Source organism: Coenobita brevimanus, chromosome 71, assembly GCF_032717465.1.
Source record: "Coenobita brevimanus isolate Jiangsu-jjx chromosome 71, ASM3271746v2, whole genome shotgun sequence".
Classification (NCBI taxonomy): domain Eukaryota; kingdom Metazoa; phylum Arthropoda; class Malacostraca; order Decapoda; family Coenobitidae; genus Coenobita; species Coenobita brevimanus.
In genome coordinates this window covers 50,681,774-50,707,076 of record NC_137024.1, presented here as the reverse complement: position 1 = coordinate 50,707,076, position 25,303 = coordinate 50,681,774, and the positions used below count along the sequence as shown (strand labels likewise).

The 25,303-nt window shown below is 47.6% G+C and overlaps 1 protein-coding gene across 1 annotated transcript in view; it reads right to left on the bottom strand.

Moving 5' to 3' along the window:
• Nucleotides 1-7,225, bottom strand: part of Vps13 (vacuolar protein sorting 13C) — a 1,164,731-nt gene extending 1,157,506 nt beyond the window's left edge. Inside the window, exon 1 of the mRNA XM_080277871.1 lies at nt 7,110-7,225. Within this exon, the coding sequence (XP_080133997.1) occupies nt 7,110-7,206 (97 nt within the window). The 5' untranslated portion in view covers nt 7,207-7,225. The remainder of the gene's footprint in view (nt 1-7,109) is intronic.
• Nucleotides 7,226-25,303: the final 18,078 nt, after the last annotated feature.

Here is a 25,303-nt window from a genome sequence, read left to right as displayed (position 1 = left end):
GGGCTAGGCAGTTGGTCCCGACATTTAAGATGAGAGTGACCAGCCTCACTCATCCCTGAGTGCCATTACATGAGCAATCAACCCCAACCACACCTTGGATATAAACCTTCACTGGCTCAATCTGACTGGAGTGCAATAATTACCCACTAAACCACCAGGTGCCAAAATTTGGCTATATGGTTGCCACCCAGCATAGTAAATGGTTTCCTGGTGTTCAGGAAACCATTTGGCTTGTCACTCAGTGTAGAGCCACCCACAGCCAGAAGGAAGAGGAAAGAATGAAGGAAAGAAAGACAGAAGAGGGAGTGTAAAGTCACCCGTAGGCAGACGGGCAAGGAAAGAATGAAGGAAAGAAAGACAGAAGAGGATGGAAGGAAAGAAGGATGGAGGAGAGGAAAGGGCAGACACCCAACAGCAGCACTACATCAAGTGAGTGGATGGTGAGTGCAACATGTAATTATAATATACCATAATATAATATCACAATCATCTGTTTATCAGTGTCATGAAACATGAGTGTCTTGACTCACATAATAAACCAGGAGAGTATCAGAGTATTGGCCATATTTTTACCTTGCTGATACTGATACTACAAAAAGGCCTAAACTACTGATATCGATCCTATCGCCACATCCCTACACAGCTATATACAGTATATATATATATATATATATATATATATATATATATATATTGTGTGTGTGTGAGAGAAGGGGGTGTGTCTTGGGAGCAGGGCAGTGAAATGGCAGGGGACAGGGTGACGTGGAGGCAATTTGTTTGTGGCCACCCTGTATAAGGGATTAAGGCATCTGGCAATGGATAGATGGACAGATAGATAGATAGTGTGTGTGTGTGTGTGTGTGTGTATATATATATATATATATATATATATATATATATATATACACACAGTGAGTCCTCAAAAATGAAAACCCGAAGTACGAAATCGATTAATATTGGACAAATTCCACAGTACGAAAATATCTGTCTCAATGATATGAAAATCGATACCGGTATGCGATACAAAAGGAAATGCAGAGATAGCCCGATTGTCCAGACTATATGATGTGAAGAAGTGCCTGAATAGTCGGAAATCACGATCAATCTGGCGGAACAAAACACAAGTACTGTTAGATTGATTTATTTACTGGTAAATGTACAATGAAAGACACAACTATCTTCCCAGTTCAGTCTGAAGAAAATTTATACCAGGCAAAATACAATGAAAACCCTGTTTCTGCTAGTGCGTTTTTCAAATGATTCGATTTTTCCATGTTATATTCGTCAGACTTTGGGAAGAAACTTGTGTCTTTCATTGTATGCTTGAAGCAGAAGAAAGACCTTAACAATTCCATTCATAATCCTCCAGTTTGTTTCTGTAATTTTCTGACAACTTTCAGTTTGGCACATTACATTTTCTTGCTGAAAAATTTCCTCCTCTTTAATATCGTCACTTTCCCCTACGATTGTTTCCAGCACAGTGGAAGAAACTCAACGTGCTTAAAGGTGAATGTCGTTTCCCAATTTACCAACTGGAGGTTAGGTTAGGTTAAAATTTTTAGGTACAGATAAGCTCTGTTAAGCCAGGTTTAGTTAAATATTTAGGGAGGAACAGTCCTTTCCACCATTATGTTAATGAAATAAACAAGAGTTGTCACACCAGAACAGCTAAAAATGATGGGGAAACAGATTTAATAAACATTTACTGTACTTACCAACCCAGAAATAATCTGAAAAACATAACAGACTATCAGGAAGAACTGATTTGGTAAGGTGCTTTTACTGCTTAAAGTAAAACGTGTTTAGCCCCCTCAATGGCTGTGGGTTCAGATATTTGCGTGCTCCCGTGGTCGGCCTTGGGACCATTTTTTTCAAAGTTCTAAAATCAATTTCATTTTCTTACATACGTGAAAAGACTCATCTGGCACACCTGGCTTTTTTTTTTTTTTTAATTATTATTATTTTTTCCTCTAAACCCATCCATGATTTGCTATGATTTGTGTAAGAATTAATAAAATTAGGATGCATGTTACATCAGCATGTATTCATCGGCCAAAAACATCTGGGATGAAGTGAACTGTGAACGCCAGACTGCTTGAGGTGGTAGAGTAGGGTCTTGTAAACACACCAGTGACCCTCATTCCCTTCCCATTATTGCTCACAGTTTTTTATAGCTCACCCTAACTCAGCGTCACTGACACCAGTACAGTAAGGCGTTGTTCAGGGCCAGCAGCTATGAAAGCGATAATGGAATACATTATTGTTTGTATCAGTCCTCTCTCTTTCACACATACACATAAGAACAAACAAAAGAATGAGCAGTAAATGTACACTAACTCTATGGAGCAGAAATAACTGCGCTCAGTCAGTCCGAAATACATTGGGAAGAGGGATACCGAACGAAGAATGTGGAACTGATTGCTAACCATCGAGAACATGTGGGACGAAAGAGTAATTTTTTTCTGATTAGCAAACATTTTTGTTCCATGTCATCTCTTAAAATTGTTAAACCCATAATTTTTCATGTAAGCATACAGCCTAAAGACCTTACCAATTCAGTTCATATTCTTCTAGTTTGTCTTCCATATTTTTCTGACTATTTTGAGGGTGGTAAATTATGTTCTCTTGCTGAAAGAAACTTACTCAAAATTAGGGCGCATGTAACATAAGCATGTAAACATTGGCGAATACATCTGGAGTGAAGAGAACGCCTGACTGATGGGATGGTAGAGTAGAGTCATGTACACACACCAGTGGCCTTCGTTCCCTTCCCATTATTGTTCGCAGTTTTTTATAATGTCCTAACTAAACGTCATTGACACCGAAACAGTGAAGTGTTGTTCATGGCCGGCAGCTATGAAGGGGTTAATGGAACTCTGTATGAAAGATTCAAAATAGGCACGATGCATAGTGCCGCACTCGCTTGTCGACAGAAAACGAACTAACCCCTCTCTGGTATACAAATTTTTGTGTGCTTCTCAGCTGAGTCCGTGTCCCTCCTCTCCTCACAGCCTCGCTGTATGTGAGGATGTTCTTGCAGCCCTTCACCTTTTCGTATTGTTTCGCCATGCCTCCCAAGCACCCTGCATCATCTCCAACATTGGGGGAGCCCACTGCAAAGAAGCAGCAGCACCGTACTCCAATTCTGGAAAGGAAATTGGAAATTATAAGACCCCATGAGGAGGGGCAGTGAGCCTCAGAGACTGGGCGTGCTTCAGGCCTTGCTGTTTCCACCACTGGGACTGTGACGAAGAAAATGGAGATGTACAAGAATATGGGCACCTCCTTCTCTACAACTGTATAAAGGTATTGCTTACTTCTTAATAGGGGGGGGATGAAGTTTAGGTGGGGGTCCAAGGGGGTCTTGGGACGCATCCCCCCATTTATATTTCAATGGGGAAAATCGTTACGATACACGAAATTTCGAATTACGAAAGTTTTTTTTGGTCCCTATCCCTTCCGTATATCAAGGACTCACTGTATATATACACACACATATACAGTCAATCCTTCTAAATCGTGTGTTCATAAAGCACACATTCGTAATCGCGGCTAAGTGGCCACCAGACTGCCGGCAACCTTAAAGCACTGTTAAGTCACGAAAATCGCGGACCTAGGCACCCAAGTGGGCCTTTTCCGAGGAGAACTGTAAACCGCAGCATTCAAACTGAAAATTGGGACCCAACAACCAATCACCGCGCATCCCTAGTGGCAAGTGTGCATACTAATGCTGCCATGTCGTTGTTGTTCTTGTCCCGCCAGTCCGCACACTACAGACCGTCGCCGTGGAGTACGAGAGCTACCTGCCTTTTTTGTGCAACTTCCCCCCCGCCTCCTACCTGCCATGGCCCCCTCTGACCCCCCCCCCAATGAAGCGCTCTAAGCAGTATGGCATCAAGAAGTAGCCACCATTGTCGTACAGTCAACATTTGGAGTTCATTCGTCGTGCTGACAAGGGAGAGAAGTTTTCAAAGCTGGTGAAAGAGTTTGGGAAGAACGAGGCTGTTATAGAAGACAACGAGCACTTGGAAAGGCAGACCAATCGTGAAGTGAATGTGCAGGAACATGGTGGGCCTTCTATGAAGGAGCTCAGTGATTTGCTTGTTTACATAGACTTGGCCAAGGAGATTGTGAAATCCACTGAACATGATGAGGAAAGGTGTAGCGAGAGTATTGGTTACCTAGAAAAAGCTGTGCATTTTTACAAGGACCTGCATAATCGCACAGCTAATGTGAGACATCCAGAACTCATCACTCACTATTTTGCCCGGGTAAGGGCAGAAGCTGAGCATGAACCACAGCCTGGCCCTTCGCACACTGAGAACGTGGATGACGTAGCATCTGTCATCTTTGAGGCAGACTTTGAGGGCTTCCTGAGGGAGGCAGAGGAGCTGGAGACAGGAGAACAGCATGAGGGAGCACCCCCACCTCATGCTGAGAGGTTCTAAGTTCTTCCCAACACCACCCCACTCCATTCACTTAAGCAATTTCATCCTAAGATTAAGGTGAGATCCCTTAACATGGCTTATTTCTATTTAATACATGCACTGAATATTCCTAAATTTGTATGTTTGTGTTTGATGGTGCCTAGACAGGTGTAGGTAGGGTGCTGTGTGGGCAGTTTGGCCAAAGCCCAGACCCAAATTAATTTTTCACATAAGAGTTATTATTCATAAATCAAAGAATTCATAAACCATGGCAGTGGTCCAGACCCAAATTGCTGTGATTTACGAGGATTGACTATATATACACGTATAAATTTTTACGTACCGCATTTACTGTATACATAATGACAGTATCCACCTCTGAACCACTCCTGGCTAACTACAAAAGTGAAACTGATCTGGTTGAGTAAACCGTGTCTCTCTCTATTCTGTATATAATATATCTATATATCTATCTATCTATATATATATATATATATATATATATATATACTGTACAGTGGTCCCTAACGTTTAGCATGTTTCAAGTTAGCAATTTTCGCATTCAGCAAGAGGTTAGAAAAGGTACCAATCCCGAGCATTTAGTGATTGTCATGCGTTTAGCAATGTGAGTATTGAAATGCCTTGCCCGTCTGCCACCAGACTGCCATTGTTATCATTGTTGTGAGCGTCTGGCGACTTTGGGTGCTTTTTTTTCACAATGCCGAGCACGATGTTTTTCGCTGGTGAACAGATGTATAACAATACAGTACTGTACCTGTATAATGTACTGCAAATACATTATGTTTCACTTTCAGCACCTAAAAGTAGGAAATCGGGGGTCAAAGGGTAACTTGGAGGATGGGCGCAAACTAACTGATATTTTCCCATATAAAGTACACTTCGCGTTTAGCAATGGTTTTGCCAGACTAATTAAATTGCTAAATGCAAGGGACCAGTGTGTGTGTGTATGTGTGTGTGTGTGTGTGTAATTCACCAGGTCGGTCAGGATCACTTGATGGTCGTGATCATCAGCTTTTACCCTGTGTGTGTGTGTGTGTGTGTGTGTGTGTGTGTGTGTATATATATATATATATATATATATATATATATATATATATATAATGGTATATGTATGATATGTGCAAGTATCCCCTATCCATCTAGATGGCTTAAGATACTGGTATGCTTGCCTGGAATGAAGTTTAATATTTATTAAGTACAGTACAGTACATTTTGGAAAACTGTACATTTTACTTTAAGCAGCAGAAAGACTTTACCAATTCAATTCCTGTTCCACAAGTTTGCTTCCTGCATTTTTCTGTATATATGTTTTCCTTGTGGTAAACAATTGTTTCCGGTCAACTTATTTCCCCTGCTGTTATCATGTTCCTCATGCTTCACCGACATTTGTTTTTATCGGGCATAATGGAAGAGGGTTATTCAAACCAATTCAAATCACCCCAGATTTTTACACCTGCATATACTTACTGCTTCATTTTATTTCTCTTTTACTAATTTTGTATCAATGATACTGTCGACTCATTTCTCTGTTGAGCTTGTTTTCTTAATTATCCACACCTCTTTTGCTTAACTAATGCTTATTTCATGGGTGTAACAGCGCACTTGCCAAACCTACTCAAACCTTAGGTTTAATTACTGGGTGAGGTTAGGTCAGGTCTGGTTTGGTCTGCTGAACTTTCCTTAAATTAGAGTAAGTTAGAATAAAATGTAAGGCTAGGAGGTACTATACGGCAACCAAGATACAAACAATAAATCTAGGCAATCGAGTACACTGGAGTGTGTCAACGATTAAATTCACCAAACAACTAAAGGAACATGGCATAAAATAGCACAACAATATAACGTGAAACATTTGTTTACCACCCCAAAAACAACCAGAAAAATATATGACTATCAGGAAGAGTAACCAATCTGGTAAGGTGCTTCTGCTGCTCAAAGTATAATGAACATTTACCACACATTTTTACCAATCAGTGAAAAATGCATGCTGCTCTCATCCAAGAAGGCAATTTGCTACTGGAACTGCACATCTGATTCTTAGTTACACAACTGAATTGGAAAGTAATAATTAGGTCTTTCATATTGCCCCTGACAATGAAAGTGTTAAACCATAATCATGATGCATGACATTAACAAACTGGCGAGTAGGTGCGTAGGGGGGCGTGTCACATGGGCATGAATAGTTCGAGAAGATAACCCATGCCTGCCAACCTGTTCAATATCGATTGTCTACCTCCTCTCTGTAATGTATTATGTTCTATTAAAACGATTTTAAAATACATATCAAATTTCCACTGCGGTAGGCACCCATTACATGTCAAAAGAGTTCGAACACATGATTAGTGGCACTGACAATCGTAATGTACACTGATTAACGATATATTTTGGTTGATAATTTTGGACATGCTAATTATCCACATCCGACTACCTCAACGAACAACTAACCTACTTGTAGCTTAAGTACAGAACTGAAAAACTGATACTGAACTTTATATTAGTCAATCGATTAAAAATCTCATTTTCGTCCATACATGCACACACTTGACACGGTTCGAACACATAATTAACTTACGAAAACGAAATATCCCATTAATTACATCAAAGTCTAATCAGTGGTATAATAAATTATAAGACCAAACATATCGTAAATAGGAAACTCACCTCCCCAGATGCTAACGTTCAGCTTTGATCCATCAAGATTTTCAATGTAAGTCCCAAGAACTCGGTTCAAGAGCTCTGATATAATGGTCTTGAACATTCTGGCAAAATCTCGACTCAGTCAGTGCGTCATAAAGTTAATAAAAAGGCTCGACCATTGCATTCACCGTTCACCCTTCTCATCTCCGTCGCTGATAGCGGCCTACTGAGAATAAGGGAGTGTCCGTCTCCGTGAGTGAGCACTGCACTGCAGGGATGTTCTGCCAAATGACCAAAACTATCGTACGAGAGTGTTCAAATTATCGCATATGACCTTAAAATTATTGTACTGGTAAATCTATTGAAATCAATGCTTAAATATTAAATATCTAGATCAGCGACACCCTATTTCCAAATTGCCTATTGGAATGAAGTATTGACAGGCTAATTCGTTATTTTTTTTTTTATAGATTAGCGTATATGGCTTTTGGTTTATAAAAATATTCGTAAATAGAGGGTGACTTAATCGCCGAGTGTTGTTTTACTAACCTGTATTATATTTTAATGCATGCCTCCTGTTTGATGTATATAAAGATTTGCGCTATGACTGCACCTTCTTTCTCCATCACCTATGAGCTCCATAATATGGAGAGGCTATCTCCTCAGCGAGTGTGTAACTTTGGCAGCCACACTGAAACACCTGCACTCGTCGCCTCCACCATGGATCACTGTTCTTAGCTTGCTGTTCCTGTTTCGCTGTCGCCCCCCCAAGGAATTTCCCCCCCCCCCTAGGATGGAGCCGCAACCCCACCCCCACCTTAGGAAGAGATCACGGTCGGGCACGAAAAGGATCCACCGGGTCCGAGGGAGACGGGCCCCGGTACGTCACGACCCTACGCCCCTCTTCCCCTCGACATGACCAGCAGCACCCTCACAGTAAAATTACACTACACTGCAGCGGAGGGAACGCTCGCCAGGATCGGGGTGGGACTTGTACTTGCACAGTCCCAAACAGCACCGCGGCATCGGCCACCACCCATGTCGGGGAAGGATCGGCCACCATACCCCCTTCTGCTGCAGCCATACCTGGAACCAGCCCCGCGGTGGCGGCCACCGTACGCCCTGGGTTGGACGTGTCAGCCACCGAACGCACGTCGGCTGGTACACCGGAGGAAGAAAACTGCGACATCGGTCACCGTCAGTGTCGGGGAAGGGTCGGCCACCATATGCCCTTCATCCGCCTCCTCCTCCTTCGGGAGCTTCACTGCGGCATCAACCACCGTCCATGTCGGGGAAGGGTCAGCCACTGTACGCCCTTCTGCTGCTGCCCTTAGGGTCTGTGGAACTGCGACATCGGCCATCGGCCATGTTAGGGAAGGGTCAGCTACCATATGCCCTTCATCCACAGCCTCTAGGGCCTCCCTGTCAGAGGTAGTCCCTGGCACGGTCCATCCTCCACCCAGAGGCCATGCAGGACATTCTCCCCACTCTCTCCACAGGAATGGTTCCGAGGAGGAGCTGCTGTTCGAGGAGTGGTGGCCAGGTCCGATTGCTGAGGAGGGGATCCACAACCTTTGTATCACCCCTGGCCGGTGCCCGGACCTGCTGGACGCCACGCGGAGGGGACGTCGCAGCCAGCCCCTGATGGCACCCCAGCAGCGTGGTGACCGCAGTCTCCTGCCCCCTAGGGACGTCCCCCAGACCCCAGGGCAGGACCTCGATCCTGGGCTCCTCCGGACGCCGGCCCTCTGCCCGGAGTAGGAAGTATCAGGAACGACTTCTGACTCCGTTCGGCCCCAGTCTCAAGGGCCACTCCCCAGGTCGAGGCTCCGCCAGGAGGGAGCCTCCCTGCACCCCTGACCAGGACTGCACCTGGGCCTCTATGCTCCCTGCAGTAGTCCCGTGCCTCCTATGGGAAGGCATCCCTGTAGGCCCACCCTCTACACCTGGGCGCCATCTCAACTAAAGACCCAGGTTTCAGCAGCCCAAGAGACCCTATATATATAGTGCAATTGTAGTGTCCCGCCAAGAAACAGAGACTGACCATACTCATATTGTGTTGGAACTCAGAACAGTGGTACAGTGAAAACTAATAGTGACCGTAACTAAGAACAGTGGACTCAGACATACTGTGTGCGTTACTTAAATCTAGAAACAGGGAACTATACACAAAAACTGTGTGGAGAAAAAGACTATATAAACCGTATTTCCAAGCCTTTATGCCTTATTTGTATGTATTCTGAACTGAGGGTAATCCCATTGTATGTATAAGTGTGTTGTGAGTACTGCCACTAATAAGCCTGTCACTTTACCCATGCCTTATTTTGTATGCCATCGTATGTATATTGTAAGGAAGTTGAATTAAGGCAATACATGTGTTAAGGTAGCCTGCTGAGTTTTTATGCCCTGTTCCTCTGTTAAGGTGTTCTGGTTCAGGTCTCGAAAGAGGACCATGCTCAGTAGCTAGTGTTTTTAGGGCGAGAAGTCGACCTAAAAACATCTAGCATAACACTGGTGGCCAGCGGTGGTTCTGGACCCGATCAGAACACAGGAGGAACAAAAACAGGGAAATCTAGCACAATGGCGCCCAAAGCCCACATCCAATTGCCAATATTCGACCCCGAGCAATATGACATTGATGTATACCTGGCTATGGTCAAACCCATATTAGACATTGGCTTTGAGAATGACAGTGAAAAAATTGCTCTCATGCTGCCACACCTGGGCGAGGCAGTATCCAGTATAGCTGCTAAAGTCGTCCCAGAATTGAAATGGGAGCAATTTGTGCAAATAGTGAAACAGGCAATCACGCCATCCCTGGGCAAAGTTGTCGCCCTGTCACAACAGGATGCCATCACCTACGACAGCAACCTGGACGACACATTCATCCAGGCTAGGTGGCTCATCACCGCCACATACCCAGAGACCGACACAGCCACCCGGGAACAACATATATTCCTCACTCTCTTGAGAGTCCTCCGAGAACCATAAGGGAACATTTCACTATATATGACCCTTTGGGAGATCTTGACCAGGACTTGGAACTTGTGCGACGTCTCCTTGCCACTCGCCCCACCCCCCAGCTGATAAATGCTGTCAGCAAATTCCCCACCCACAGGACGGCTCAGCAGAAGCAACAGCCACCTCCACCCCAACTTAACCATGAGCCACCACCATTCATACCACAAGCACATCTTCCCAAGATACGTCCCAACCCCAAGGAGAACTCAAACTTAATATCTAAAAATCCTTGGGAATTTACCACCTGCAGCCGTACCTGTCCACTCCATGACATACATGAACAGCTGAAGGCTGCACAACGGAGGGCGGCTACACAAGGGCACCGGAAGATCTCGTCCCTTGCAGACGACGATCTGGAAGAGGATGCTCCACTCACCACCTATACGGATCCGGGGGAAATGGAGCATGATGAGGAGAACACCGCACAACAAATGGATTATTAGGTCCGCCCCCGCACCTCCCCACGGTGGCGGGGGCCATCTTGGAGAAATATGTCCCCCCAGTCTATGACAAGATGAGGCTGAACGGGGTTAAGGCAAGACTGTTAGTCAACACAGGGGCGGCCAGATCTTGCCTTTATACCCATTTCTACTCCCACCACGCCCCCACCTTCGGCCCATTCTCCCCACCTCGTAGATGCGGGGGATGGCCCCCTGCCCATACATGGGGAGACTCAGGCCTTATGGACTGACACCCACCAAAAAGTCTCCACCAAACACAAATTCATCGTGTTTGACTCCACCTGCCATGCCTATGACAGCTACTTGGGGCTGGATCTTCTACAGAAACTCCATGCTACCATCGACTGCCGCAAGTGGCGCCTACAATTCCAAAAAGATCCAGTCCCCTTCGTTCAACCCCTCTGCACCTGCACACCTTCCCCCCTCCCACCTCCCACCCCATCCCCCCCTAGCCCCCCTCTCCTCTCTTCTCTCCCCTCCCCCCCGATCTTTTCTTCACCCCACCTTTCCCGCAACCATCGCTACCGCCATAATCATTCCCCCTGCAACACGAGGCTTGGCTACAACTGAACAGACCCAGTGGCACTTCGTCCTGTTCTCCCCCAACCTACCACTGGGGACCCATTCCTCCTGCCTACTATCACCCACCTTCCTCTCGCCCCAACACTGAGCAGTATGGATCATGAACCTCGCCACCACCCTGCTCACCCTACCTTGAGGACTGATAGTGGGAGACATGGAGGAGGCCGAGCCTTGCACCCCCCCTCACCCCCACCCTACGTTCTCTACCTGAACATCTCTCTCCACATCAAGGTAACACCCTTCGACAACTCCTCCTGGACTTCCAAGATCTATTCCCCTCAGGCCCAGCAGACATTGGGCACACTACATACCTCAGCCATGAGATCCACACCACAGGGCCCCCCATCCGACAACCCTCACGGCAGAAAAACTCCAAACGGCAGGAGGAAGACCAGCAGGTCCAGGACATGCTAGATGCCAGCGTTATCTCCCTGTCCACTAGCCCATGGTATTCACCTATCGTGCTTGTTAAGAAAACGGATGGCTCCATGCAGTTCTGTGTTAACTACTGGAAACTCAATGACGTGACTACAAAGGACACCACACCCTTGCCCAGAATAGATGACTCACTCCACGGATCTTCATGGTTCTCCACCTTGGACCTCCAGTCAGGGTATTGGCAAGTCTCCGTCCACCCAGAGGACAGACAAAAGACAGCCTTCTCTGCCAGCAATGGCAAACATTATGAGTTCAGAGTCCTCCGTTTCAGACTTTGCAACGCCCCAGCCAAGTTCTCCCACCTGATGGAGTCAGTCCTCTGCAGCATGACCTGGGAGATCTGCCTGGCATATCTAGATGACGTTTTATGTTCAGTCGCACCTGGGCCGACCATCTCCAACACCTCAGGCAAGTCTTCACGCATGTACGCCAAGCAGGGTTCAAACTCAAGCCTTCCAAGTGCTTCCTTGCTGAAAGATCTGCGTCTTTTCTGAGGCACGTAATATCAACACAAGGAATCTCCTCTGACCCAGACAAGCTGCGCGCCACCGCACACCTGCCCTTACCTAAAGATGTCCACGATGTGGGCGTCTTCCTCGGCCTGACCTCCTACTATCAGCGTTTTGTGAAGGGTTTTGCCGACATTGCTAAACCTCTCCACGACCTAACCAAAAAAGGCGAACCATTCCTCTGGGCTGAGGCCCGAATAACAGCCTTCAACACCCTAAAGAACAAATTAATCACTGCCCCTATCATCGCCTTCCCAGATTACACCCTACCTTTCCACCTGATGGCTACACAGACGTATCCCTGGTTGCAATCTGTGCCGTGCTGGCTCAGGTTCAGGACGGGCGGGAACATATCATTGCCTGTGCTACCCATACCCTCAACCAAGCTGAGAAAAACTATGCAACCACCAGATGTGAATGCCTGGGCATCATATGGGCCGTAGACCACTTCCGGGTGTACATATCAGGCACTCACGTGACCATCATCACTGACCATCAGTCCCTTCAGTGGTTACACCACTCCAACACCAACAATGCACCACTCATCAGGTGGAGGGAAGCACTGGAAGAATTCGACTTCGATATTGCCTATCGCCCCGGAAAATTGCATACCAACGCCGATACCCTATCATGACTCCCCATCAACTCCATCCGAGCCAGCCCGACTTCGATATTGCCTATCGCCCCGGAAAATTGCATACCAACGCCGATACCCTATCATGACTCCCCATCAACTCCATCCGAGCCACCCCTAGCCTCTTACAGCGGTGGCAAGCTAAGCAGCGCCCTACCTGGATGTCTCCCCACACCTTCACTAGATTATACCAACATGGCGACTATCTCTTCACCCAGGATGGCAACATAGTCCTGGCCCCCGACGCCATGGCCTATACCTCCACTTCCACAACGGCATCCATCTCGGCACAAAGAAACTCTTGCAGGCCTTTAATGACATTTATTGGACACCTGGCCCCTCCAACATAGCAAGAAAGTCATCCAAGCCTACCGAGCCTGCTCATTAGGGAAGGACAACACCTGCACGCTGGGACCGGCAGGGAAAATTACCGCCCACAAGCCATGGCAACTGTTGTCTGTCGACATGGTCAGGCCCCTACCGCCTAAAGCCGGCTACAAATACATTGTAACCTTCGCCGATGTCTATTCTAAGTTCCTCATCACCTGCCCTGCAAAGGAACACCACACCGAGGCTGTAGCTGTCGCCCTACTCTGCCACATCTTCCCCTGTTTTGGAATCCCCAAGCCATACATTCAGACAACGCCCTCGAATTCACCGGCAAAGTCTGGACAGAACTAGCCACTCTGCTCGGCTATCAAATCTCCCACTCCTCCTCCTACTGGCCCCAGGGAAACATTTTTATTTTTTTCAAATAACAGAACGGAGGAAGGAAAAACAAATGAATAAAAAAAAATAATCCATACACCAGATTACTCTGTTCATAAAATATATGTAACAGTTAGACTTGAACAGCTGTGGGTTGAAATTTGGAGGGAAACAACTCTGGGGAAGCATGGTGTCCGTCAGCTGCTGGGGGCATCGGGGGCGGGCTGCAGGGACAGGACACTCAGGCTCACAACAGGTCCGCTCCAGACATTGTCCAACAGGAGTCCTGTTGGGGAGCAGTCTCTGCCCTTTGTAGAGGAGGGAGTGCAGGGGGAGCATCTCGCTAGGCCTCTGAAGGAGCAACTGAGCCAGAGACTGCGCCCTTGTGGGGAGCCTCTAGGGTAGTGGAGGAGGGACAACTGGTGGTCTCTCCCTCAGCCTGGCAGGCCCGATGGACTCTACTGGACCTCCACTCCAGGGCAGAGGAAGGAGGTCTTGTGGACTCTCCTGCCTGGAAGGTCCGATGGACTCTAACCAGGCTAGTGGACGAAGGAGGTCCGGTGGACTCTCCCTTGGTCTGACAGGTCTGATGGACTCTGTCGGGGGACCACTTGTCCTGGGGACAACAGGAGGAGGATGTCTGGCGGACTTTCTGGCTCCCGCAGCAGGTCTGATGGACTTTACCGCTCTCCTGTTGCCGGGGGAAATTTGCACCTGGGGGACGACCAGTGGTCTCTTCCCCAGTGGCAGGTCCGATGGACTCTACCATGGGCCTGCCCCCCTCCTTGAGACTGCAGGTGAAGGTCGTCTGGCTGACAGTCCGAGATGCCTGCTCCTGAAGGTGGGTGGCAGAAGAGGAGGTCTGGTGGAAGCCTCTTCTACAACAGGTCTGATGGACTCTGCTGTGCCGCTGCTTCCCTGGGGAAAAGTAGGTCTTTGAGGACCAATGGTCTCTCTACCTCTTTTAGTAGCAGGTCTGGTGGACTCTGCTACCGAGGGCCTACATGGGACCGTATTGGAACAAGTCCCACCCCGAGTCTGGTGAGTGCTGTCCTCATCAGAGGGTAATGCACCTGGCCGATGCACTTCCTGTGGGTCTGGCTAGGTGGAAGAGGGGCATAAGGTAGCTAGGGACATGAGCCAGTGTGGTGCGGGACACCTGTAAGCCTCCCTGTGGCCTCCTATTGGGGGTGGGTGTCGCCTCCCCGTGTCCTCCTCTTGGGGTGGTGGTGTCGGGGTCGCTCCATCAGGTGGGTATTTCAATATATATATATATATATATATATATATATATATATATATATCACGAGTTTCAAATTGGTGAAAGTAGATCAAGGTCTGTGTGTCTGTTACCACGATAACTTCGCACCAGCTCAAGATATCACCACAAAATTTTACAGGTGTGTGGTAGGGATGCAAATCTCCTACAGATATTGTTCTCAGTTTGTTTGTGTCTGATAGCACAATAACTTCACAACCACTCAAGATGTCATCACAAAATTTTACAGGTGTAGGAGGGATGAAAATCTACAAGTTTGAAACTGATGAAAGTAGGTCAAACTGTGTGTCTGTTACCACGATAACTTCACAATCGCTCAAGATTCATCACAAAATTTTACAGGTTTGTAGTAGGGATGAAAATATACGAGTCTGAAATTGGTGAAAGTTGGTCAAAGTCAAGGTCATTGAAATACCGGCTCGGCAGAGCAAGCCAGACACCACCACCCTGGGAGGAGGGTACAGGGAGATGACCCCCACCCCACAAGGAGATGATGGAGAGGTTCGTTTCACCTGCGGAGCCTTCCGGGCACAAACAGTGTATCTCCCCCGTGACCCTACGCCCCCTTCCCCGCAGCCAGACCACCGGGCAGTGTACAGTAAAAGTACACTGCACTTCAGTGGAGGGAACACTCACCAGAATTGGAGTGGGACTTGCAGTGACAAGACCTCAAGCAAACCCTCAGATGCCAAGGCCCCTGGATCGGCCTCCCTTTTGACAGAGGACTCAGGAGGAGCCCCAAGGGCTGCTATTCCCCCTAAGAAGCAGCGTACGAGACATTGCCGTCCACCAGTGCTGTCCCCAGGACAGGAGTCCCAGACCCAAAGGCTGGAGAGCAGCCTCCGTCAGAGCTGTGGCCATAGCTGGGCGTATCCATCGGGCGTCTTCTCCCTGCCTCCAGAACAAGGGCAGGAGAGCAGCCTCCGTCAGAGCTGTTGCCATAGCTGGGCGTATCCATCGGGTGCCTTCTCCCTGTCCCTAAAACCTCGGCCGGAGAGCAGCCCCCATTGAAGCTGTGGCAATAGCCAAGCATATCCATCGGGCGCCTTCTCCCCGTCTCCAGGGTCTGTAGTGCCCAGAGGAGCCTCCCCCGACTCCTCTTGCCCTCCTGTCCCCCGTAGGAGCCCAGGCAGTGCCCAATGGGGCTGCCTGATGGAGGGAAAGTCCCTTGGACCTCCCCCGTCTAGCCCGGACCAGAGTTCCGGTGGGGCTTCCCCACCCCGCCAAGTATAAGAGCCGGCCTCTGGCTGCTCTCCCTCCGCCCGTCCCCAGGCTCCTGCAGAGGAAGGTACTTCTTGCCCTGTCCACCACTCCGGTGGCAGAGTAAACTGCCCCCTCTCTCCACCCCTCTACACGAGAGGGCGATTTCTGCTCCTTTTCAGGGACCCCACCAAAGACCAGAGCGGACATGACGTCCCCAAAGCCTGGTGTCCTGTCCTTGCAGCCCCAGGTGTTGTCAGACTTCTCCAGGACGAGAGGCCACAGCTCATCCCTGCCAGCCCCCTCCCGCCAGAGAGACCACAGCCTCTGGAGTCAGCATGCCTCCCCCGGTGCCAGCTACAGTAGCTGAGGCTCCCTCAGTGACGGCAGCCGCAGACCCTCCCTGACGGTCGCCTTTCAGACGAGATGGCAGCTCAGCCAGGGCGCCTCCCTCTCCACAGCCCGACCCTAGGCCCAGGCTTCCCCAGGACAACCCCCAGTACCCCAACGACGACTAAGGGCCAGCGCTGTGCGGCACGCCTAATGGCCATCTTCAGCCCTAGTCCAGAAAGCCCCGCATCACCCAGGGCCTCTACAGAAAGAAGGCCGCCCACGACGCCACCCACCAACTCCTACGGGACTCGTGGCGACCCCACAGGCAACTTACCCCTGGAATACACTCCGGATGGCCTACCCTCAACGTCCGGCCGCTGCCTGCAGTTCCTGGCGCAGGGCCTCCTGCCGCCCGTGTCCCGAACACTCCCCTCCGTCTGTTCCCTGAGTAAAAGACTCTGAGGTTGTTTGTCCCCTAGTGTCTGGGAAGCCCCTACCCCAGTGGATCCGCCCCCCCCCCATTGTTACTTCCCCGTGTGGAATAATGAACTCCCCACCAATAAGCTCACAAATGGAGTGCATGGTGCTAGGCCACGGGCCGCCCCCAAGTGTGACTATCCCCCCCAGTGTTACATAGGGACAGACAGCATCAGTGCCGAACCCCCTCCCCCCCCTTCTGCTTTGGCCATATGAAGTGAATAGAAAGTGATATATGAGGTGTACTCCCAACTTCCTGCCTCGTAAGAAAGTCTAGATCACCATTCCCCCCTTTCCCCTTCCCCCCCTCTGCCCCCACGCGCTGATAGATCGTGAATGCTATATTCTCTCGTCCTGTGTAACGCACACGTAGCATAAGGCTAGCTAGGGTATCGTCTGCGTCACGCGGATGCATATAACTAGCATAGGAGGCAGTTTATGTTACGCGAATATATATATATATATATATATATATATATATATATATATATATATATATATATATATATATATGTAATGCTGTGTTTTTAAGGCGACTTCTCGTCGTAAAAACACGAGCACTGAAACGGGGTCCTTTTACTAGACCGGATGTAATGCACTAACAAAGGAACAGGGCATAAAAAGAGACAGTATACCGTATCACATCTATTGCTTAGGTCCTACTCATTACAGTGTACATACAATGATATTTAGCATATAGGGGAACAGAGATACAGGATTACACTCAACTGCACAGAATGATCACATATATATTAACACTGTGGCACAGGGAGATCGTGGATATTCTTTAATGTCACTTGGATGGAAATTACATAACTGGGGTTGGTAGTTTGGATTAATTATCACGTCACTTCAAGATAATAATAAACTGGGGCGGTTCACTTTAGATCACTGAGATTGGGAGTCTGTTTCGGGGATATTACCATAATAGAAGTAGGGTGCGGATAGTGACACTCGACACTGTCACCAGGTCGCGGGAACACATACGCTTGCCTTTCGGCTCACTCGCGCACCTACCTCCAGTTTCACAGAAAACTCCCCGGTTCCTTGATGCGGGGGGGACTGAATTATTTACCAATCGACACTTCTTGCCCTGATTGCACGAGTTTCTGTTAGGCCACTGTTTAATATATTTTCTGCGTAAGCACTGTCACTGTACTCTGGATCACTGTCACTGTCTTACCCTTGTTTCCTGGGTTATCAGATCACTGTTACTTACTGTCAGGGAGGCTCACCTGTCTGGGGCCTCGACCTGAGGGGCGGCTCCTTTCTTAGGGCCGCGCTGGTGGGGTGCAGGGAGGCCCTGTGGTCTGGGGGCCTCGACCTGATCGGGGGCACTCGGGACTAGGGCCGAACAGCTGAAGCAGTTGGGCCTGCTTCCTCTGCCTCCGGGGAGTGAGGGAGCCTGGATCTCCGTCGTTGTAGACTGCGGTGGCGGGCCTGGGCGTCCTGGGACTGCGGGTGCTCAGGGGGAGAGGCGCCGTCAGGACTGGGCTGAGGCAGAGTCTCCTGCAGGGCTCCGGCAAGGACAAGGAACTCCCGGGTGTGGGCGGTAAGTCCGTTATCGGGCCTTGCCACCACTCTAGTGTCTCCTCCAGGCCTATAAGCCTGGATGGCGACGAAGGGCTCCCCGAAGGGAAAGAGGCTAAAGGGAGACTCACGCTCTTCGTGGTTCCCTGAGTGTGTCTATAGGTCCGAGTCGGGGCTCTCCTTCCCCTATTGTGCACCTTGGCTGTAGCCGTAAACTTGCCCGGCGTACAGGGGACACCTGTAGGGTGATCGAGGTAGCCCTTTCGCCGTGGCAAGGTACCGCCGGCGTGGTGTTCCTCCCGCAGTAGGAGACAAGCCGGAGTGAGGGGCTCAGAAGCCACACTCTCTCCAATATGGACAGATCCTACCGTCAGGGAATTCTCCACCCTGGTACGTGCCCCAGCCGGAGCCAAGTGTCTGCCCGTATGGAAAGTGACTAACGGGTGAACTGGTTTGCCCTTCCGTTGCGGCAAGATACCGACCCCGGGACGCCGCTTCCGTAATTGGGTAGCGCTACACGTATGGTAGCAGGGTCTCTCTACCCTGGACCGTATTCTGGCCGTAGCCAAAGAGCAACTGAAGAGGGATGTACACAGGCAACTCTCTCTCCTCAGCGTGTTAAGGCCGGAGCCTGGGGTCACCTTCCCCTCTACACACTCTGTCAGGCCGTAGCCTGTGTCTATCACTTTCTCTTTCTTTAGGCCGTAGCCTTGGGCCTCTTGCCCTAGAGGGTGTAACAAGACCGTCAATACGGTGTTACCTGGGACTGAACTCTTTTCAGTCGCACCCCTGGTATGACGATCACTATCCCGCCCGCACAGTAGTTCAGTTTCCCTGAACGCCTGGGGTTGGGGCACTTGCGGGGAATAGGGGCTCTCTTGCCCGGAACTACTAACCTCACCAGTGTATCCTCCTGGGGTGGTGGTGGGGTGGCGGCTCGGTGGTGGTGTGGGGGGTGGTGAGGTGGGAGGTCCTGCGGCGGGCACGGCGGGCATTTTAATATATATATAAGGACTTCAGTATATACTGTCGTCTATGTCACGCGTTTGGGTATATTGAGATACTGGACTGTCTCTGTTACATATCTGGGACCAAGAGCACCTGGCGTATTGTGTGAACCATATGTACGACACTGTGTGGAAATTATCATATGTAAGGAAAGGTAGAATACTGTGTAAAGGTCAAACTCGCTGAACTATAGTAGGACTCGCGCACGTTTGCGGCTGTGGTGTGGCCCGCACCTGTGTACAGTGTTGCCACGTTTTCTATACCGTTATCTCTCTCTCTCTCTCTCTCCTGGCGGGAAATGTGAGCCACCCTGAGTACTTTTGATTCTTTTATAAGTTATTTATAATTGTGCTTTCATCTGTTAATTTGGTTTTGTTATAGCCTATTTAGTAGTAGATGGAGTGTCAAAGTTACTGTCTGCTGAGAGGTTTGTTACGTTACTGATTCATACACCCCGACGTAGTGGGGTGTGGGTGTAGGTGTGGGTGGGAGTGTGGATGTGGGTTTGTTGGGGTGGTGGTCCAGGGGGGAGGGGAAGTGTGAAGGGGGATTTGACCTGAGACACCCAGGAGGGATTAAGAAGGGAGGGAAGGGGAAGGGGGGGCTAGATTCACCTACCACGTGGTCAGTATTAGAATAGAGAGAGAGAGAGAGAAATTACGTGTATAGATATATGTGCATCAATAGGAACAATGTATATCAGTGTGTGCAGTATGTACAAAGGAACAAATGAATACAAAGAAGGCAGTGACAGACCTCTCTCTCTCTCTCTCTTTCTCTCTCTCCTGGCGGGAGATGTGAGCCACCCTGAGTACTTTTGATTCTTTTATAAGTTATTTATAATTGTGCTTTCATCTGTTAATTTGGTTTTGTTATATTTAGTGATGCCGACAATGCATTCAATGCATGCTCCTCTCCTGCCTCTCTCTCTCTCTCTCTCTCTGTAGGGAAGCTATCTGTCAGTGCTGCCACTCACAAGAATTATATGAATTATTTCTTTTACTTTAGATATTGGCATATTTCTTCTTTTTTCAGGCTCATTCTATTATATCCATAACTGTAATATTATTAACCACCCTAAAACTACGCTAAAAAACATTAAAAGTGACTGCTATTTCTTTTAGCAACACTGTACAATATGTATGCCATATTTCTGTGTTACTGTATAAATATTTTATGCATAATAAGATTACTGTTGATTCATCCATCAAAATACACAAGTGTAAGTTTTATTCATCTGAATTTATCGAATTTGTGATGCCTTGTACATAAATAGCTTCCGTTTCACATCGCAAGTTGAGGAAACGTGGCACCATTGTACACAGGTGAGGGCCACACCACAGGCGCATACGGGCGCAAGGCCGACTATAGGCGAAGATATTTATTGTAAGGGCTAGCGTTCTGAGATTATCTGATGATTAATTGTCCCACAGTTTTGATCACGGGTGTGTATGTAGTTGTCTATTGTTAATATATAAGTATGCCTTCGACCAGTTGTGTTTGGGCTTTCCTTCCTTGCCTGTGACCGACCCGGTCGAGAACAAAGAACCCAAGGTCGCACCATACCTGAACCCGAGAAGTCGGGACTCAGAATATGCAGCATGACAGTCATATTCCGTACTGCGTTAGATATGTATCAGCTCGAGGCTGGTGTGATTCTCCCCTTGGGCAGGCTCCTAGTTATTTCTGATTCTAGTCTACATGAAGTACATATTGTTATGTCCACGGCCCAACCTGCCACAGGCTCGAACAGGAGTAGTTTGATATAGGAAGGACATTGCCCAGTGAGTTGTTTTTCCTAGAGGCAGCCTTTGTGTGTGCAACAACACAAATCAGCACAGGCGTTGAATGTAAACAAGCTTCTCACGTTCGTTGCCTTTACTTACCAAGTAATTATACGATATGTTCGCCAACTACACTTCACAGATATCACAAGTACAAGAGCTACAGTAACTTCGCAAGACCACAAGTCAAACTAAACTCAAAACTCCTCAGTTCCCTCCTCCACCCTTATATAATCTTGCATTACACTCGAATCTTCTAGTTCAGGGTTCCCATGTACTAAAAGTAGCATCATAAGGGGTCCCGGTATAAGAGAAAACAAGGCCGCCGGTCGCCATTTTTACTCCACCTCGTCCACTCACCTCACTGTAATGTCTTTTGCCACACAGTTGTTGAATCTTGTTGATAAAAGTGGACGTTATGCCGTGATGCTGTGCCTATGAAGGCAGTAATAGGTCAGAGAAAGGGTTTATGGCGTACAGATTTCCAGCAAATCCAGAAAGAAGGAAAATATGGTTAAACAAAGTCTCTATCTATTGCCTCAATCCCGTTTGGGGTGGCCACAAACAAATCGCCTCCAAGTCGCCCTGTCCCCCGCCATTTCAGTCCTGCTCCCAACTCACCCCCCCCCCCCCTCTCTCATATACCTCTCCACCCCATCCGTCCTGTTGTTTTCATGCACATGGCTAGAGGCTTGCTCTGGTTTTCGGCACAAATCACAAAATAGATACATGAGGAAAACAAGGACAGGTTAATCGCTGGGAAAAAAAAAAAAAAAAGCCTAAGAAGTTATGATTTACAAATAGTCCGTGCTCTTTAATACCGTATGCTCGTGTGTGTTCTTACGTGTATCAGGTGGATTACTCCGACGTGTTTTATTATCATGTGTGTGTGTGTGTGTGTGTGTAATTCACCGGGTCGGTCAGGATCACTTGATGGTCGTGATCGTCAGCTTTTACCCTCCCGGAAGGGAGCTGAGAGCTCATATAGTCCGATCTAAGGGCAAGGCTGTGACCTTCACACACGCACACACCCGTCCCCTTGCTCAAGGGGACAGTAACCACCCACTTCGTCATTGAAACATTTCACAACCTGAGCGAGGCGCGAACTTCCGTCCACCAGTTGGCAAGCGAGAGCGTTACCACTGCACCAGCGAGCGGTGTGTGTTCTTACCTAATTGTATCTTTACAGGAATGAGTCAAGCTCGTATTGTCCCGTGTCTTAGACCATATTTATCGTACATATCCTTAAATTTGTGAATTGTTTTGGCACACACTATTTCATTCGGTAGTGCATTCCATTGATCAATTGCTCTGTTTGGGAAACTGAATTTCCTTACGTCTTTATCACCTCTCTTCTTATGCAGTTTTTTGCAGTGTCCTCTTGCTGATGCTTCTCCATATGTTAAGTAATAATTTATGTCTATTTTCTCCTTCCCTGATATGCATTTATACACACACACAAAACATGCGTCCAAAGTGTGTATTATTATACGCCTAGTGGGTATCTTGACTCATCCAGTCTCTATGTGGGCAGAAATTTAATGTTGAGTAAATACTGGCATTCACCATCATAAATCATCCGGTCTGAGGAACCGTCCCAAAACCAAGATTGTTTACGCGTCATTCTTTGCCCGGTTTCCCCGAGGACAGACGACTGTGGAAGGTACACAAGGCAAGACATCGCCTCCAAGTGATCCACAAGATTCACACGGAGTCAAGTTCAGTATTCACGATTTTATATATATATATATATATATATATATATATATATATATATATATATATATATATATGCAAACGTGAGAACACATGAGTAAATACTACTGCATCCTCTTAAATGTCTACCCCCCAGTGGAATTGCATCCAGGTCAAGAGGACTGGTATGTGCACAAGCTACTGACTCAGTCAGTGGAAGATCTTACAAACATATGTGTGTGGACAGGTGGCCTGGAGACAGTTCTCACATGACCATACCATTAGGGACTTGCCAAGAGGGGGCAATGTGTGTGAGATATTGATGATAAGATGACCTTAAGGTATTTATTTGGTAGGCACTTGGTGAAATGTAAAAATTAAAATAACCACTAGTTCTCAACAGAAAAAGACAAAACTTCACTGTAGCACTTTATTTACAAAAAGCTACAATGATACATATGAATATGACTCACTCATGGTGCAAGGAAGCTGCAGGGGAAGGTGTCTCTCTCAGCTCAACAGTCAGGAACTCACATTACTGAACTATATGTGTTTGTGGGTGTGTCCATTTACGACAGTAATGTAAACAACGTCGGGTACAGGGACATGAGAAATGAGCGTAGCTTAGTTAAGAGCTAGAGAGGCAAGATGTGGGAATGACAATCACACAAGATATCACTCAGTGAAACACACTGCCTGTACATAGTCACTTAAGGCCGGTTCACACAAGCTAAATCGCGGCCTTTTTTTTCGCCGATTTGCGGGAAAAAAATGGCGATTTTCGGCAAGTCTACCGGAAAGGTGTTCACACGTACGGGGACTGAGTGGCAGGAACGCGGCAACAGAGTTTACAAACAAAGATGGACCGCTGTACTCGTACCAGGTGTGCAGTCCTTGGACTTTGCACTTTCTCTACTTCAAGATGAGCCGTCACGCATCTGGACTCGTCCGTGGCTGTCTAGGAGAAAAGAAGAGAGTGTGTATTACAGGCTGGTGAGGGAGCTCAGCTTGGAGGATCCCCAAACTTTAAATGAGTGGATCCGTCTTAACAAGACCCAGTACCATCACTTGCTGGGGCTTGTGACACCCTTCATTGAAAAACAAAATACGCAGATGAGGGAAACTGTGATTGCTGGAGAATGGCAGGCATGATGGATAAACTTGTGTTGGCCACGCGTGATGAAGTCGAAATGGTGGTACTGTAAACACACAAAGATGTCAAATTCGTCTTCGTTCCCAGAGCTTTGCCTTGTTCGGTGCATCCATTTTAATCGGCCCGGCAACTTTCTCCCGATTCCGGCAAAAAAAGACCGACATGTTGGTCTCTCCATACCGGCGAAAAAAGTTGCCGGAATTTCTACCGGGAAGCAAATTCCGGCAAAAAACTACCGCGATTTTGCTCGTGTGAACCGTCCTTTATGAACCAATGACGAATGTTATGAATTTAGCTTGTTTCTACTCTGAGTGATCCGTGACATTACACGCCATCAAAATAAAATTTTTCATGAAAACTTGACATGATGACATCCCTCGTGAAAAAACTAACAAACACGGGACTGTCTTGTGGTGCGCATGCGTGAAGGAAGCGAGCAAAATGTTGAATGCTAGTATTTACTCAACATTAAATTTCTGCCCACACAGAAACTGGATGAGTCTAGATACCCACTAGGCGTACTTTACAGTCTGAACAGACAATGTATTAAGAACCAAATTTGCACTAAATGTAGCAGAAATTAAATAATATAGGGTCACTGGAAGGACGGGTTGCCATCACATGCCATCAGTGATATTTTAATTTCCGTTTATGATAAATATAAACACTTCATGATACGTTATATATACGTGTTCTATTTGTATTATTTATATTTCGGCATATGACATTACCATGATCCACATTTTCACACAACAGTATAGATATTTAACAAAGAAAAATATGCTTTTTAAACAGTGCGGGGAATGTGTTTACTGCAACAGTGGAGCCATCTAGCAGAATACTAGCTTTGAAAGCACCCCAATCAGTGATACACATATGGCTCATACAATACACAAGGTGTGCTATGTCCTCAGGTATATGGCAAGTACAATCACATTTACCTCAGTATACTGAGATAAATGTGATTGTATATATCCAAACGCGTGACAGACAGTAGTATATTCAAGTCCTCGTATACGCTTGCGTAACATGAACGGCCTTCTATGCTGGTTATATGCATCCGTGTGACATAGACAATATCCTAGCAACGCTTATGCCAGGTGCGCGTGACATAAAACGGACGAATATAGCACTTATTGTCTATCCGCATTACATGGGCCGGAAGAGGGGGGGAGGACGCTATGGAGGTGTGGGTTTCTCACGGGGGCTGATTACTGGGAGTATGCTTTGCATACCACATTTGGCATACACTGACATAGGCTGGTCCGAAGAGGGGAAGGGGGGGGAGACATACGACAACTATCAGAACAAGAGGGGGAGGGGAGAGGCACGACACTGGTACTGTGGGGGGAAAGTGAGAGTGAGTTGGTTGTGTATAGTACTTGGGGGGGGGGATAGTTCATACT